Raw genomic sequence first — 16,959 nt, forward strand, 5'->3', positions numbered from 1 at the left:
CCTGAGTAATGCTGTCAAGCTGGCCCCACCTCAGTGCCGACCAACTGAGCGAGGGCCCAGGCACTGGGGAGTGAACCAGTTCCTCAATATTGGTGCCGGGCAGTGCCAGGCTGGGGCAGAGAAGCTTCATTGTCCACTCCGGGCAGAGCTGGATTCCTCCAACGAGGGCCGAGATCTCCCTGGAGTTCTGTCTGCTGGTGTCTGCGGTGGTCTGTCTCGGGCTGGGGGTGGAGGAGGCCCCAGGCTGCCTGCCCCAGGCAGGGCAGGGTGAGGAGGCATATCGGCTTCATTCCCCCTCCTTAGCTCATCTCTCTTTCCTTCCTCTCCCCCGACCCTGCTCTAGGCCTTTGCCCCGACTGGGAGGCGTGGGACCCCAACCAGCCTGTGGAGAATGCCCGGGAGGCCATGCAGCAGGCCGACGACTGGCTCGGCGTGCCCCAGGTACTGGGCAGACTGGGGACGGCCCAGGGGCTAGCCTAGGGGCCCTGTGATGGGAGAGGGGGTGGTGAGGGGCTGCTCCCTAGGTGTCTCCTGACCCTGGCATTCCCCTGCCTGGCAGGTGATTGCCCCAGAGGAGATCGTGGACCCCAACGTGGATGAGCACTCCGTCATGACCTACCTATCCCAGTTCCCCAAGGCCAAGCTCAAGCCAGGGGCCCCCGTGCGCTCCAAGCAGCTGGACCCCAAAAAGGCCACAGCCTACGGACCCGGTACGCGACCTTGCCCTGGGGACCGCGGGGACCGCCTCCTCCGGGCCATCACTCTTCTGAGTCCTCCCTGGGGAGGGGCTAGGCTGGCCCGGCCCAACTCCTTCACCTCCCCCTCTGCCCCTCTCTGCCCTCCCCAGGCATTGAGCCCCATGGGAACACAGTGCTGCAGCCAGCCCACTTCACGGTGCAGACAGTAGACGCGGGGCTGGGAGAAGTGCTGGTCTACATCGAGGACCCCGAGGGCCACACTGAGGAGGTAGCTGTCCAGACCTCGTGGGAGCTGAAGGGATGGTGGCGGGGAGGAAGGGGAGCGAGGGGCTGCCAGGAAAGGGAGGAGGTAGGAGGGGACCGCCCAAGCAGGGCCAAGATGGCCACCACACTCGCCTGCCATTTTAGACATGAAATCTAGTTAGTTGATAGTGGTTCTGTGGTAACTGGGTGGAGGCATCCCAAGGGGTTGAAGGGAGGAAGATCAGGTAAGCTCATCCCCTTCTCTTACCTTTCCCTTCTTTCCCACCTCCTGCCAGGCTAAAGTCGTGCCCAACAATGACAAGGATCGAACCTTCTCCGTCTCCTATGTGCCCAAGGTGGCTGGGCTGCACAAGGTATTCCTGCCAGCCCCTTCCTCGCCCACTCTGCCCCCTCCCCCCGTCCCCTTAACTCATTCTCCGAGACTCCTGCCCCAAGGCCAATGCCCAGTTCTGATCCCGTATGGTCTCCCCAGCCTGGATGTGCTTTTTCCCAGCTCCCTTCTCCCAGCACTGACCCCTGACTTTGCAGGTGACAGTGCTCTTTGCTGGTCAGAACATCGAGCGAAGCCCCTTCGAGGTGAATGTGGGCATGGCCCTAGGGGACGCCAACAAGGTGTCAGCCCGGGGACCCGGCTTGGAACCTGTGGGCAATGTAGCCAACAAACCCACCTACTTTGATATCTACACTGCAGGTAGGGCCTGCCTGGGAGTCAAAGTGAAAGGTGACACCAAGTCTGATTTCGGGCGGCAGGTGGTGGGTGATGGGGGGCATTAGGGAGTGCTGGGCAAGGGTCACAGGGCAGAACAACTGGGAAAAATCAGGGGATAACAACCAATTAGGATTGGGGCCCAGAGATGAGGTCTTCAGGTGCTCCAGTTCCTGGGGGGTTCCAAAGAACCAAGGGAAGCAAATTTGGGATGAGAGTGTGGGTGTGAGGGGGAGGCTGGAGCTGATAGGCATATCCCCGACAGGGGCAGGCACAGGCGATGTGGCCGTGGTGATCGTGGACCCCCAGGGCCGACGGGACACCGTGGAGGTGGCGCTGGAAGACAAGGGTGATAGCACGTTCCGTTGCACCTACCGGCCTGTGCTGGAGGGGCCACACACCGTGCATGTGGCCTTCGCTGGGGCCCCCATTACCCGCAGCCCCTTCCCTGTCCACGTGGCTGAAGGTGAGCCCCTCCTCCCTCTCCCCTTCCCCCAAATGGCCCCACCCAGAGTCTCTCAGTTTTGCGGTGGGTCCTGACTCCTTGCCTGTGGGCATTCTGAGGCAGACCTTGGATTCTGGGTATCTGCCCAGTGGCTCTGTAGGTGTTCAGTTCTTTGGCATGGCCCGTTTTCCAGGAGGGGCTCTCAGGGGATTTTCTTGTTCAGTGACTCGGCCTTTGGCATTCCTGAGTCTCCTGAAATGAGGTGGGCCACTTCTGCAGGGTGAGGCCCAGTGGACGAAGTGAAGAAGCATGTGCCTTCCTCTCCCCACACCCCACTCTGCCCCCAGCCCACTGCCCATCAGCCTTGAGATCAGCCCTCCCGCTTCCTCCTGAGAGAGGACAGTGGGCATTGTAGCTGGTGCCATTTGAAACCACACCTAAGCACGCTCCTGTCGATACAGAGGATGCCTCACCTGGCTGGTAGCCACCAACTGTGCCGAGGGGGGATGTGTTCCTCAAAGTGGGAGGCGGAAGGGCAATGAGGGGATTGAGACCCATCAGAAGCTATGACTGGGATCCGCAGAGCTTAGCACAGGGCTTGACCCATAGTAAGCACTTAATGAATACCACCATTATCATTACTTTGATATGATAATGAATACGCATTGGAATTGGGTAACCCAGTGGGCTCTCCACTTCACCGGGATGGAGCAGCAGTGGTGGGATGGAGGGTTGGCCCGAAGGAATAGGCCAGGTCTCCCAACCTTGGGCCCTCCGACTGTCCACAGCCTGCAATCCCAATGCCTGTCGGGCCACGGGCCGAGGCCTCCAGCCCAAAGGAGTGAGGGTGAAGGAGGTCGCTGACTTCAAGGTGTTCACCAAGGGGGCCGGCAGCGGGGAGCTCAAGGTCACAGTCAAGGGTCCAAGTGAGTATGAGAACCCTGGGGTGGCAGGGAAATGGGCACGATCTCCTGGGCAGCATCAACCAAGGGAGCCCCCGAACTCTGTCTCCAGAGAGACCTACCAAGCAGCAGGGCCCAGAGCCCAGCGCTCTGCCCCTCAAGGCCATTGGCACAATCTCACCTCCCTAGGCTGATGTTCAGACCCTTCTCCCCCGAGCCATCTGTTCCCAAGCAACCTCTCCCTGGGGCAACTTGGGGGCTGGGCTCACCTCACCCCAACCCTCTCCCAACAGAGGGCACGGAGGAGCCCGTGAAGGTCCGGGAGGCCGGTGACGGCGTGTTTGAGTGTGAATACTACCCAGTGGTGCCCGGGAAGTATGTGGTCACCATCACCTGGGGCGGCTATGCCATCCCCCGCAGGTAAGCCCACGTACCATCCCCCAACCTGCCTTCCGGGACCGTAACAGCCGATGCTCTTGATGAGCCCCAGTGTTGGACCCTTGAGCAGGGTGCCAGGACTTTTCGGTCTTACTCCTGCCCCCACTGGGCCCCGCTCCACGCCTTTAGGAAGGAGGGATCTGAATCTCCCGGAAGCGGGAAGGAACTGGGAAAATCCCAGGGCTCATGGTGACTCCCCATCACCCTCTGCCACCCTGAACCCCTCAGCCTCCTCCCCCACTGAGACCAGAAGGGCAGTGTGAGCAGTGGGCAGAGAGAACTGGGGAGAGTAATGGAGGTGGGCATGCCCTGATGCTGGCTCCCTGCCTTCACTGCCCCGCAGCCCCTTCGAGGTGCAGGTGAGCCCCGAGGCCGGAACACAGAAGGTGCGAGCCTGGGGCCCTGGCCTGGAGACGGGACAGGTGGGCAAGTCGGCTGACTTTGTGGTGGAGGCCATCGGCACGGAGGTGGGGACACTGGGTAAGTGAGCGGGTGCCATGAATCGGGGCTCCGGGGTGAGGGTGTGTATGACTTGGATGTGTGCATATGGAGAGGGGTGGGAAGTTAGGGAGTCCCTGAGTCTGGCTCACCCTGTCCCCTCTCCTAAACCAGTCCTCGGAGGCAGAGGACCAGAGTTCTTATCCCGGCTCTGCCACTTGCCTGCTGTGTGACCCTGGGCAAGTCACTTGACTTCTTTTTGCCTCACTTTCCTCGTCTGTAAAATAGGGATGAGATCCCTGTTCTCCCTTCCCCTTAGCCTGTAAGCCCCCACATGGTACAGGGACTGTGTCCGACCTGATTGTCTTGTATCTACACCCCAGTGCCTAGTACAGTACTCAGCACCTAGTAAATGCTTGACAAATTCCACGGTTGTTATTGTTATCACGATCGTCATTACCATTCCCAGGCTTCTCCATCGAGGGCCCGTCCCAGGCGAAGATCGAATGCGACGACAAGGGCGACGGCTCCTGCGACGTGCGCTACTGGCCCACAGAGCCCGGGGAGTATGCGGTGCATGTCATCTGCGACGACGAGGACATACGGGACTCGCCCTTCATCGCTCACATCCAGCCCGCACCCCCAGACTGCTTCCCCGACAAGGTAAGCTCTAGAATTCTCCCCCTCCCCGTCCCCACACCACTCTGACGGCTGGCCCGCCAGCCTCCATCTCGCCCCCCTCAACCCCTTCACAAACACAACCCAGCCACCAGCCTCAGCCACCCCTGTACCCCCACATCCCCACAGCCACCCTTGAATATTAAGCTTATTCTTGCATCAACTCTCCCGCTCACCTCATTGTTGTCCCGTTGTTGGGTAAGGACCATCCCTATGTGTTGCCGATTTGTACTTCCCAAGCACCTAGTACAGCGTTTCCGCATAAAGTAAGCGCTCAATAAATACGATTGAATGATTGAATGAATGTTGTGCTCTGGTCATTCATTCATTCAATCGTATTTATTGAGTACTTACTGTGTGCAGAGCACTGTATTAAGCTGCAGGGTTCCTCCAGGGGGATTTCTTCCACCTGCTGCTCCCCCACCTACTTAGGAGGTCTCCAGTCAATGGCATTTATGATGATAAAGCAACGTGGCCTAGTAGAAAGAGCAAAGGCCTCGGAGTCAGAAGGATCTGAGTTCTAATTCTGCTCCCCTACTTGTCTGCTGTGTGATCTTTGGCAAGTCACTTAAGTTCTCTGTGCCTCAGTTACCTCATCTGTAAAATGGGGGTTAAGATTTTGAGCTCCATGTGGTACAGGGACTGTGCCCAACCCAATTTGTTTGTAACCATCTCCGCACTTAGTACAGTGTCTGGTGTCCTAGGCTCCTCATGGGTGAATCCCACAGACTTGGGGCAACTCCAGGAGAGTGACAGGGATCTCTGGGTCCACCCCCAAAGCCTGGTGTTCTAGCTGTGGGGTGAAACCACCCAGCTTTTGGATGGATGGACCATCACAGCTGTTCTCCAATATGTCCCAAGGGCTTCCAAGCAGACTCAATGTGACAGAAAAGACCCATCTGACACCTGCCCTTTCCAGAGTTAGTCTGCCCCTGCCAAGCCCCGGCCTGCATGCCTTCCCCCGCAACCTCTCCGCCCGCTTTACCCTTGCCCTGCGGGTTAATCCAGAGTCCCCTCTTCCTCCTTCTAGGTGAAGGCTTTTGGTCCGGGGCTGGAACCCACAGGCTGTATTGTGGACAAACCAGCCGAGTTTACCATCGATGCCCGGGCCGCGGGCAAGGGTGACCTCAAGCTCTATGCCCAGGTAGGGCAGGACCCATTGGTCTGAGGGGCCCACTGATCTGGGGAATCTCTGGGGGAAAGAGGGAAGAGGCAGGGAGACAGGAGGCACTAGAGGCAGAAGGACACGGCTCAGGGAAGAACCAAGAGGCTCCGTTGCCCAAAAGTGTGCCACAGAAGCAGGGAGCAGGGTTTTCTGTGGCTCAGATATTTCAGTGACCTCGCTGGTCCTGGTGGGCCCTGGGACTGTCCGGTGACAGGTTGTGGGAGTCCAGCAATGTGGCTGAGATTTTGATTGGGGGCTGCTGTCTGGCTGGGTTCAGGAGGGGACCATCTGTGGTCTCATTCCTGGGGTTGGGGTGGGGCTGTCTGTGTCCACAGGATGCCGAAGGCTGCCCCATCGATATCAAAGTCCATCCCAATGGGGATGGGACCTTCCGTTGCTCCTACGTGCCCACCAAGCCCATCAAGCACACCATCATCATCACCTGGGGCGGTGTCAACGTCCCCAAGAGTCCCTTCCGGGTACATATTTCCTCAACCCCCTGGCTCCCCTGGCACCCCACCCCTATGACCCCCATCGTACCCCCCCTGCCCTGGGGTCTTGGGGCCTGGAAGTCCTGGGGATGGGAAATCACCCTTTCTGGCTATGCCAGCCTGGGCCTGGGCCCTACTTTCCTCTGAGGGACCCCAGGGAGAGGTGGAGACACAATGAGGGGGCTGGGCCTGAGGAAGAAAGGGAGAGACAAGACGCCATTCTGAGGAGCCTCCCTGCCTCCCCGGCAGGTGAACGTGGGGGAAGGCAGCCACCCAGAACGGGTGAGGGTGTACGGCCCTGGCGTGGAGAAGACGGGGCTCAAAGCCAACGAGCCCACCTACTTCACTGTGGACTGCAGCGAGGCCGGGCAAGGTATGGCATGGGCCTAAGCCATGTCTGGGGGGTGGGGCAGGGGAGGGGAGGTCGGGGTTTGGGCTCTGAGGACAGGAACCAAAAAACTACTCTGATGGCCTTGAGGGATAAGGGGGGAGGACTGGACTTGGCCGAGGAGTAGAGTTGAGGAAAAAAACCTGGGGCCTGGCATTCGTGTCACTGGCCACCATGGTGCCCTTCATCCAGGGGACGTGAGTATTGGCATCAAGTGTGCCCCGGGTGTGGTGGGCCCGGCTGAGGCCGACATCGACTTCGACATCATCAAGAATGACAACGACACCTTCACTGTCAAGTACACGCCCCCTGGGGCCGGCCACTACACCATCATGGTGCTGTTTGCCAACCAGGTAGCCCCTTCACCTACCCCACTCAGGCCCCCCTCCACCTCCCCGGGTCTCCCTCATGTCCTCCTCCACCTATGGTGCGCTGGTGGGTGGAGTATGGACTATTCTCTCCTCTTCCTTGTGCCTCAGTTCCCCCATAGTCCAATTGCCCTGGGCCCTGGCCTGAAGGTGGGAGGAGGAGCGCCTGATGACCCTGTGGTCATGCCTGGCTTGGGAAATCCTTGGCTTGCAGGGGGCTGAGTGAAGCTCTGACCAGCTCCTCTCCCCTGTCCTGCCATGTCCAGGAGATCCCGGCCAGCCCCTTCCACATCAAGGTCGACCCATCCCACGATGCCAGCAAGGTGAAGGCCGAGGGCCCTGGGCTCAACCGCACCGGTGAGTACCCAGTGACTTCCAGGTGGAGGTTGGGCTAGAGGTAGGGTGACCGTTCACCTAGTCTTATTCCAACTAGTTTGATTTCCAGCTGGCTTTCCTCATCCGGGACCATTGGGGTTGGGGTAGGGGAAACGACAAATGGGTGTCCAGCATTCTTGAGTCTTAACTGGAGGCTGGAGTCAGGCCCCTCCCCAGAACTGGGAGATGGCCCCCACCGCCCAGACATCCTGCAGACCCTGGAGAGGCGGATCCTAGCCCCCCTGCTCCCCCCTCATCTGTCCCTCTGGCTGGCGACCTCCAGGTGTCGAAGTGGGGAAGCCCACACATTTCACAGTGCTGACCAAGGGGGCCGGCAAGGCCAAGCTGGATGTAAGCTTTGCTGGAGCAGCCAAGGGCGAGGCCGTGCGGGACTTTGAGATCATCGACAACCACGACTATTCCTACACCGTCAAGTACACAGCCCTCCAGCAGGTAAGCCAAAGCCAATCCCCATGGCTTCCCCACGGTGCCCACCCTGCTCCCCGGGAAGCACCGAAATGCCCCAAGTCCCTGCTGGGGGGCCAAATCAATCAATCAGTCAATGAATCAATCAACTGGGGGTATTAACTGAGTACTTGCCATGTGCAGAGTACTGAGGATCAGGGACAGGGTCCCAGATCTTTGGGGGACCCAAACCCAGTCTTCAAGTGTGATTTGACTCCCTTCCCCGCCCTCCCCCACAGGGCAACATGGCAGTGACCGTGACTTACGGAGGGGACCCAGTCCCCAAGAGCCCCTTTGTGGTGAATGTGGCTCCTCCTCTGGACCTCAGCAAGGTCAAAGTTCAAGGCCTCAACAACAGTAAGTGGAAAAGGAGGGAGGGCAGGGAAAAGGCAGAGAGAGGGGGGAGTGCTGGAACTTGGAGCAGTTGATGTAAGGGGATTGGGGAGGAGTGGAAGGAGGAAGAGTCTGGGGAGGACCTAGGGAGAGCAGGTTAGGAGTCAGGGGAAGTGTTCTGTGACTTCCAGAATCCCTGCCCACCCATCTCATGTGGTCCCTCTTCCCCTCTCTTTCTCACTTTGTCCCTGCTGCGGCCCAGAGGTGGCAGTGGGGCAGGAGCAGGCCTTCTCTGTGAGCACACGTGGGGCCGGAGGCCAGGGTAAGCTGGATGTCCGGATGACCTCTCCCTCACGCCGGCCAATCCCCTGCAAGCTGGAGCCCGGGGGCGGGGCTGAGGCCCAGGCTGTGCGCTACATGCCTCCCGAGGAGGGGCCCTACAAAGTGGACATCACCTACGATGGACATCCCGTACCCGGCAGCCCCTTCGCCGTCGAGGGTGTGCTGCCCCCGGATCCTTCCAAGGTCAGACGGGCAAAACCAAGGGACCAGGGGGGTGAGCCTGGAGGGGAGGGTCTTAGCTGGGAGGGGAGGAACCAGGGGCTGAGTAGAGAGGGAAGGGGTCGGGGCCTTAGGTGGGAAGGGAGAGGCCAGGACTGAGCTGGAAGGGAAAGGACCAGTTGGGGAAAGGGAGGCTGGGTGGTTAAGAAGGAACCAAAAGGGGCCCGGGGGGTAAAGGTGCAGGGCAGAGGGATTGGGCAGACCTTAGGACTGAAGGCTGGTGGGTGTTTTGGGTTGGGCCCCCTTGTCCTGGTGGGTGTTTTGGGTTGGGCCCCCTTGTCTCCCCCACCTCCCGACACCCATCTCCTAGCTGAGTGAAATCAAGAGACAGAATTCTCTCAGGGAGCACCGGATCCACCCAGCCGGGAAAGAGTTAACCTTCCTCTCCTGGAGCCGGGCCATGGGAGAGGCCTTGGGCCAGGCCAGGCTTAGGGCTGAGGTTGGATCTGTGGATAAGGGGTTGGGAGGGGAGGTGCATCTGGCATAAGAAGAAGGGAGGCTTGATGGTGGGCCACAGCTCTGACCTGTGGTCCCTTGTATGTCCCCCCACCAGGTTTGTGCTTATGGGCCAGGCCTGAAGGGCGGGCTGGTGGGCAAGCCAGCGCCATTCTCCATCGACACCAAGGGAGCGGGCACCGGGGGCTTGGGCCTGACGGTGGAGGGCCCCTGCGAGGCCAAGATCGAGTGCCAGGACAATGGGGACGGCTCATGCGCGGTCAGCTACCTCCCCACGGAGCCGGGCGAATATGCCATCAACATCCTGTTCGCCGAGGCCCACATCCCTGGCTCCCCCTTCAAGGCCGACATCCGGCCCGTCTTCGACCCCAGCAAGGTGCGGGCTAGCGGGCCAGGACTGGAACGGGGCAAGGCGGGCGAGGCGGCCACCTTCACTGTGGACTGCTCGGAGGCGGGCGAGGCGGAACTGACCATCGAGATCCTCTCGGACGCCGGGGTCAAGGCTGAGGTGCTGATCCATAACAACGCCGACGGCACCTACCACATCACCTATAGCCCCGCCTTCCCAGGCACCTACACCATCACCATCAAGTATGGTGGCCACCCCGTACCCAAGTTCCCTGCCCGGGTCCGCGTCCACCCTGCTGTTGACACTAGCGGCGTCAAGGTCTCCGGCCCCGGGGTGGAGCCCCACGGTAAGTCGCCCCCTGCTCTGCCCCCTACCCCTCAAAGTCCCCGGACCGAGCGGGCATAGCTCTGCTTTCCTTGCCCGGGCCTGGGTGCACCCACGGTAGAGCGCTGGAATGTGGGCATTGAGTGATTTGGATGGGGTAACTGGGGGCAGTGGCTGCACATGGGTCCTAAAGAAAACAGGAGATAGTGGGAGGGGAGGGGAACGTGGGTGCTCAACCACGGAGGCAGGGTAGGTGGGAGGGTGAAGGATAGGAGGAGGCAAAGGAGGTCTGACTAAGGTAGATGTGAGACAGAAGGCCTGGGGCTGTGAGTGAGGGATGCCACCTTCACTCGTTCCCCGGTGCCACAGTGGGCCAGCCCGTAGGCATTTCGCCAGCCCCAAGCCCTCCGGCCGGGTAGCCTACACTATGTGGGGAGAAAAGATTCTTAAAACCGGAGGGTCGTGGCTGGCTGGCTGCCAAAGGGTGTGAGGAGTCTGGTGTCTGGGGCCTGTGGTGGAAGAACAGGACAGAGTCGAAACAGGGGATCCCTAAGAGTGGGGAATTAGCACCAGGAGGCAGTTGGTAGTGGGTGAGCTAGGGTGGACGGAAGGACAGGCATTTGGATGAGATGTTGGGGCATGGCAGGGGATTGTTCTCTGACTTTAGGGGAAGATGGGAAAGGAGCCCAAAGAGTTATGGGAAACGGGATCTGGCTTAGGGAGGGACACAGGGAAGAGACTCAAGCTGGTGGCTCAATAGGCTGACTTCTCCTCTATCCTGGCCCCAGGCGTCCTGCGGGAGGTGACCACGGAGTTCACAGTGGACGCACGCTCCCTGACCGCCACGGGAGGGAAACACGTGACGGCTCGCGTGCTTAACCCCTCGGGGGCCAAGACGGACACCTACATCACGGACAATGGGGACGGCACCTACCGGGTGCAGTACACCGCCTATGAAGAGGGTAAGGGCAGGCCGGGGCGAGGGGCAGTTGCCGGTGGGGGCAGGAGTGGTGGTGGGGCAGGGAGTACAGCCAGGGAGGCGGCAGCAGGAGGAACCTGGACCAGTGGGCCGGGTGGCAGAGGAGAAAGGGGCCAGAACGGGCTTCCGGGCCCTACCCTCAGCACTGAATTGGACGGATTTTCCTATTCTCTACCTGCCAGGGGTGCATCTGGTGGAAGTCCTTTATGATGACGTGGCTGTGCCCAAGAGCCCATTCCGGGTAGGGGTGACCGAGGGCTGTGACCCAACCCGGGTCCGCGCCTATGGCCCCGGCCTGGAGGGAGGACTGGTCAACAAAGCCAATCGCTTCACCGTGGAGACCAGGTACAGCCCCCTACACCCCTCCCCAGCAACCCGACATCTCAACACCTCTTCACCTGCCCCCTGGGGATCGGGCCAGGCCCAGCTAGGTCAGAGGGAGGATCTGCCTAGATTCCAGCCCCACAGTCCTAGTCCTCTGCTTCAAATAAGGCTGGACTAGCTTTGCTCTGACCGGACCCCATCGTTTCAGCCTTGCTGGGCTCTGGCTGCCACTGCAGGAAAACCTGCCCTGCCCCTGCCCCTCCCATCCTCTCCCACCCATTCTCCTGACCCATCCCTCTGTCCCCACACGCGGCTGAACCAGGGCTTGGGGGTTGTCCCACAGGGGGGCCGGCACCGGGGGTCTGGGCTTGGCCATCGAGGGCCCCTCAGAGGCGAAGATGTCCTGCAAGGACAATAAGGATGGCAGCTGCAGCGTGGAGTACATCCCTTTCACCCCCGGGGACTACGATGTCAATATCACCTTTGGCGGGCGGCCCATACCAGGTGGGGCCATGGTCAGGGCAGGCTGGTGGCGGGGCGGAAGAGGTGACGGGGTTGGGGACACGGGGGCCCAAGAGAGGACTGAGCGGAGAGGGTGGTGAAGGCATAGTATTTACTGAGCACTCACTTGATGCCGTTCACTGAACTAGGCACTTGACAAGTACAGAATAAAGAAGAAACTCATTCCCTGCCCATAGAGAGCTTACATTATAACGGGGAGACAGGCATAAAAATATTTCCAAGTGAAGTAGTCAACTAAGTGGGTGAACGATTAAACATATGAGCAAGAGTGTCAAGGATGGGTGGGAAGTTCATAATCACTGTGGCATTTGTAAAGTACTTGCTGTGTGCCAACCGCTCTCTAAATGCCAGGTAGATACAATGCAATCAGATCGGACCAGTCCCTGTCCCACCTGGGCCTCCCAGGTTAAGGAGTTGGCTCCCACGGCTTGGAGTTGAGCAGCGGACATGGGCAGGGAAGCCCTGAGGAGGATCACGGCCCCAGAGTTAGCTGGGTTTGGGGCGGTGGGTTGGAGAGGCTCAGGGCCTGGACCAGGCCCGAATGGTGAAGGGTGGGAAGTGACAGAGACTGGGGGTTTCTCCCCCTGTGACTACGGTCAGGAGTTCAGGGGGCAGGATGAGGGCCAGGCGCAATCCCTGGGGGTGCTGACCCTCCTGTGCCCCACAGGAAGCCCATTCCGTGTGCCCGTGAAGGATGTGGTAGACCCCAGCAAAGTGAAGTGCTCGGGGCCAGGGCTGGGTGCTGGGGTCCGGGCCCGCGTCCCCCAGACCTTCACCGTGGACTGCAGCCAGGCCGGCCGAGCCCCTCTTCAAGTGGCCGTGCTGGGGCCCACAGGTACGGGACATCTGGGCTCGGAGGTTGTGGGGAGGAGGAAAGGAAGGAGGAGGGGAAGGATGAAGGGCGGGGGAGGGGAGGGAGGGAAGGGAGTGAATCCCAGAGGTGTACTTTCCAAGCGTTTAGTACAGTGCTCTGCACACAGTAAGTGCTCAATAAATACAACTGAATGAATGAATGAATGAATGAATCCTTCTCTACTCTCCCCAATCCCCTCTCGATCCCCAGGAGTAGCCGAGCCCGTGGAAGTGCGGGATAACGGAGACGGCACCCACACTGCCAAATACACTCCGGCCACCGATGGTCCCTACACCGTGGCCGTCAAGTATGCCGACCAGGAAGTGCCTCGCAGGTGAGGCCCCAGTATGGCTCTTAGTCCCCAGGTCCCAGTACGAGCACACATGGCTAGACCTTGGAGGCGGGCCCCCATCCCCCCACCTCTGAATCAGAACTTGGGGAGAAGCCTTAGACCACGTGCCCTCTCATTCCCCACTCTTCCTACCCTCCCCTTGGCATCCCCTAGGGCCCCCTGAACCCCAGAACCTTGTCCCATCCTCCCAAGAGGCCGGGTTGGAGACCTGAAGTCTGGAAAGGCGTCCCAGGTGCCAAGGCATCCCAGGAGGAAGAGGACAAGTGGTCTCCCCCCTGACCGATGACCCCCTTCCTCCCTCCCCAGCCCCTTCAAGATCAAGGTGCTGCCAGCCCACGATGCCAGCAAGGTGCGTGCCAGCGGCCCAGGGCTCAACGCCGCGGGCATTCCTGCCAGCCTGCCCGTCGAGTTCACCATCGATGCCCGTGACGCCGGGGAGGGGCTGCTCACCGTGCAGATTCTGGTGAGAGCCCGGTCCCTGCCTCTCCTCACCCCACCCTACCTCGGGCCTATCTTCACCCACCCCAGCCTGAGTCAGGAGGGGGCAATGCACTCCTCTCACCCCTTCCCCGACCTCGCAGGACCCAGCGGGGAAGCCTAAGAAGGCAAACATCCGGGACAATGGGGATGGCACCTACACAGTGTCCTACTTGCCGGACATGAGCGGCCGCTATACAATCACCATCAAATACGGGGGCGACGAGATCCCCTACTCACCCTTCCGCATCCACGCCCTGCCCACCGGGGATGCCAGCAAGTGTCTCATCACAGGTGGGTGCCCCGTCTGTTAACTCCACCATGGCTTCTGCACCCCAATGCCAACCCCAGGGGTTGGGGAGGAAGCAGATGCCCCAAACTGCCCCCTCTGGGTGTCCCTGGTTCCCCCCGGGCACGTCCCTAACACACTGCCCCCACGTGCTCACACACTCCTCTTTTTCCAGTGTCCATCGGGGGCCACGGCTTGGGTGAGTGTCCTGAGTGTCCTATTTCTTCTTGCTGCATGCCAGGGGCTGGCATGGAGTTGGGTGACCAGGGCCCAAGGGCCCTTGGCCACCTGTCTGACCCACGGGGGGGACTCTGAGGCCATCTTTCCCAAGTCCAGTCCCCTATGTGCCCATCTCTCCTCCCTCTCTGATCCCCACCTCCCCTTCCTCCCCCACCTGCCCCCCACAGAATTACCTCTCTCCATGGGGGCCACTGACCACATCCCCCACCACCTTGGGCCAGGGGGGTCCACTGACCACAGCCATCTTCCCACCACCTGGGCCATGGGGACCACTAACCACACTCCCCTTCCCGCCATCCCTGGGCAGGCGCGTGCCTAGGTCCCCGGATCCAGATCGGAGAAGAGACGGTGATCACGGTAGACGCCAAGGCGGCAGGGAAGGGCAAGGTGACGTGCACGGTGTCCACGCCGGACGGGGCGGAGCTGGACGTGGACGTGGTGGAGAACCACGACGGCACCTTCGACATCTACTACACCGCGCCCGAGCCGGGCAAGTACGTCATCACCATCCGCTTCGGAGGAGAGCACATCCCCAACAGCCCCTTCCATGTGCTGGTGAGCCTGGGGACGAGGGGTGGGGCTACCGAGGGGGTGGGCTTCGGGCAGGTTGAGTCCCGCTGGGGAGTCGGGGGAAGGGGCTGCCGATGGACAGGAAGCGGTAATGGGGATCCAGAAGCATGTGGGCATCCATTCTCCCTCTAACCCTCTCGCCCAACTCAGGGCTCACCAAAGCCCAGTGTGTGACCCAAAGAGGTGCCATTCCCAGGTCCAGTACTGGGCTCCGTGAGGCCTGGGGAGGTGGGAGGGGGCTCTAGGGTGACAGGGTGGCAGATCCCAAGCCCCCCTTCTTGGGGGACAGAAACTACTCAGGTCACCACCTCACTCCCTTCCCGCCAATCCCAGGGACCTCTTGCCACCACTCCCAGGGTAGCTGTATTCAGTCTCTCCAAATTTTCAGCTCCCCTGCATTTCTGCCACCACTCTTGACTGGTGGTGATGTTATGCTGTCATTGAGGGACACGTGAAGGCGGACCCTACTAGCCGAACCTGCCCTGGGCCCAGTCTTCAGTTAACGCAGCCTTAGTCGTGGCAAATTTGGGCCCTGCAGATGATTGGTTCTGTGCGCGTGGTCACCCTACAAACAACTGGCTTAAAGGGGTTCCATCAGATTGTCTCCCAAAAAGCTGCAGTGGCAAAACAAACCTGGGCACTCCCCTGCTGAGAAATTGGCATGCCGGTCACTTCGGTCCAAGGGCTTTGTGCTGAGCCACAGGCACTTTGGGGTCATTGGGTCCCCCTTATGCCATCTGACTACTTGGGGGCAGCAGCCCAGGACTTGAGAGACCCCGAGTCCCCCCAAGAAGAGAACAGAGTTAGGGCCCTCCAGCACCTCAAGGGGCTGACCACCCTTCATGATGCCCATCGTAGGTGGATTAAAAATCAAATTAGCCCTGGCCAATTTATCAATCATTCAATCAATGGCATTCACTTAGTACTTTCTCTGTACAGAGTACTGTACTAAGTGCTTGGAAGAGTTGATAGACATGATCCCTGCCCATAAGGAGCGTACAGTCTAGATGGGGAGGCAGACATTAAAATAAATTACAGATAAGGGAAATGGCAGAGTATAAGGATATGTACCTAAGAGCTGTGGGGCTGGGGCTGGGTGAGCACCAAGTGTTTAAGGGGTACAGATCCCAGTGCGTAGGTGACACAGAGGGGAGGGCAAATAGGGTGTGGAAGTGACGGGTAAGTCAGGGAAGGCCTCTAGGAGGAGATGTGATTTTAGGAGGGCTCTGAAGATGAGGAAAGCGGGGTCTGTCTTTTGTGAAGGAGAAGGGAGTTCCAAGCCAGAGGGAGGAGTGTGACCCGGGAGTCCGCCGACCCCTTGTCCACATCCTGCCTCTGCCCTGGAATGCCCTCCCCCTTCTATCCGACCATCACTCTCCCCATCTTCAAAGCCTTATCCAAGGCACATCTCCAAGAGGCCTTCCCTGACTAAGCCCTCATTTCCTCTGCTCCCTTCCCTTCTGCATTGCCCTTGCATTTGGATTTGCACCCTTTATAATAATGATGGCATTTATTAAGCAGTTACTATGTGCAAAGCACTGTTCTAAGCGCTTTATTCCCCCATCCCTCAGACCCGCAGCACTTATGTACATATATATAATTCCTTTATTTGTATTAATGTCTCTCTTCCCCTCTAGACTGTAAACTCACTGTGGGCAAGGAACGTGTTTGATCTTCTCTGTTATATTGTATTTTCCCAGGTGCTTAGTACGGTGCTCTGCCAACAGTAGGTTCTCAATGAACATGATCGATTGATTGAGGATCTGAGCAAGGGGTTGGTGGCACGATAAATGAGATGGAGGTACAGAAAGTAGGTGGGCATTAGAGGAGCAGAGTGTGTGGACTAGGATGTAGTAGGAGATCAGAGAGGTAAGGTGGAAGGGAGGGAGCGTATTGGGTGCCTTAAAGCGGACAGCAAGGCGTTCCTGTTGGATGTGGAGATGGGCAGACCCGAGCTTTTCCACAGCCACCTTCGCTAACCTGCAATGCCCATGTTGCTGCGGTGTAACTGCGTGTTATCCCATGCCTTGCCTCACCAGGCGTGTGACCCCATCCCTCACGTGGAGGAGCCATGTGACACCCTGCAGCTTCGCCAGCCCTTCCCTCCACACCGGCCCAGCGCCTATCCCGCCCACTGGGTACCAGCCTATCTTCAACTCCCTCCTCCTCTTCCTCCTCCTGCCCTTCCTCCTCTTCCTCTCACTCTTCTTCCCCTCCTTGAGGCTCCAGGGCTCCCAGACTGTGTTGTGGGGGGAACCTCTCAAGGGCTGGAGCCACAGAGGGAGATGGGGTTAGGAAAGGGGAGACTGGAATGGCCCTCCCAAACCATCCCATGACTATAACTCTTCTCTTTCAGCTGCTGCCCTCTCCTCACCTGCTGAGCTTCCTCCAGACGCTAACTCTTTTGATTTCTCTCTCTCATTCTCTATTTCTCTCTCTCTCTCTGGGCAAAAGGCCCCAAACTCACCGGCCCTCCCCAGCCAACCTCGTCTCTCCTCTTCTCCTCCCC

The 16,959-nt window shown here is 59.5% G+C and overlaps 1 protein-coding gene across 4 annotated transcripts in view; it reads left to right on the forward strand.

Annotated features, from left to right (window-relative positions):
* FLNC (filamin C) overlaps positions 1-16,959 on the forward strand; it is a 38,374-nt gene that overhangs the window by 11,814 nt on the left and 9,601 nt on the right. Inside the window, exons 3-31 of one of the 4 annotated variants that reach the window (XM_038752241.1) lie at positions 344-441; positions 560-710; positions 848-966; positions 1,238-1,315; positions 1,491-1,653; positions 1,934-2,134; positions 2,902-3,039; positions 3,309-3,435; positions 3,797-3,933; positions 4,361-4,554; positions 5,600-5,713; positions 6,070-6,213; positions 6,475-6,598; positions 6,806-6,966; positions 7,248-7,338; positions 7,640-7,809; positions 8,061-8,178; positions 8,417-8,679; positions 9,269-9,866; positions 10,633-10,806; positions 11,006-11,168; positions 11,491-11,651; positions 12,337-12,504; positions 12,733-12,856; positions 13,181-13,337; positions 13,456-13,645; positions 13,816-13,839; positions 14,188-14,435; positions 16,490-16,588. In XM_038752241.1, coding sequence (XP_038608169.1) covers positions 344-441; positions 560-710; positions 848-966; positions 1,238-1,315; positions 1,491-1,653; positions 1,934-2,134; positions 2,902-3,039; positions 3,309-3,435; positions 3,797-3,933; positions 4,361-4,554; positions 5,600-5,713; positions 6,070-6,213; positions 6,475-6,598; positions 6,806-6,966; positions 7,248-7,338; positions 7,640-7,809; positions 8,061-8,178; positions 8,417-8,679; positions 9,269-9,866; positions 10,633-10,806; positions 11,006-11,168; positions 11,491-11,651; positions 12,337-12,504; positions 12,733-12,856; positions 13,181-13,337; positions 13,456-13,645; positions 13,816-13,839; positions 14,188-14,435; positions 16,490-16,588 — 4,697 coding nt within the window. The remainder of the gene's footprint in view (positions 1-343; positions 442-559; positions 711-847; positions 967-1,237; positions 1,316-1,490; positions 1,654-1,933; positions 2,135-2,901; positions 3,040-3,308; positions 3,436-3,796; positions 3,934-4,360; positions 4,555-5,599; positions 5,714-6,069; positions 6,214-6,474; positions 6,599-6,805; positions 6,967-7,247; positions 7,339-7,639; positions 7,810-8,060; positions 8,179-8,416; positions 8,680-9,268; positions 9,867-10,632; positions 10,807-11,005; positions 11,169-11,490; positions 11,652-12,336; positions 12,505-12,732; positions 12,857-13,180; positions 13,338-13,455; positions 13,646-13,815; positions 13,840-14,187; positions 14,436-16,489; positions 16,589-16,959) is intronic. The other 3 variants (XM_038752243.1, XM_038752242.1, XM_038752244.1) reach the window with 3 other exon arrangements.

This window comes from Tachyglossus aculeatus, chromosome 10, assembly GCF_015852505.1.
Source record: "Tachyglossus aculeatus isolate mTacAcu1 chromosome 10, mTacAcu1.pri, whole genome shotgun sequence".
NCBI classification, from domain to species: domain Eukaryota; kingdom Metazoa; phylum Chordata; class Mammalia; order Monotremata; family Tachyglossidae; genus Tachyglossus; species Tachyglossus aculeatus.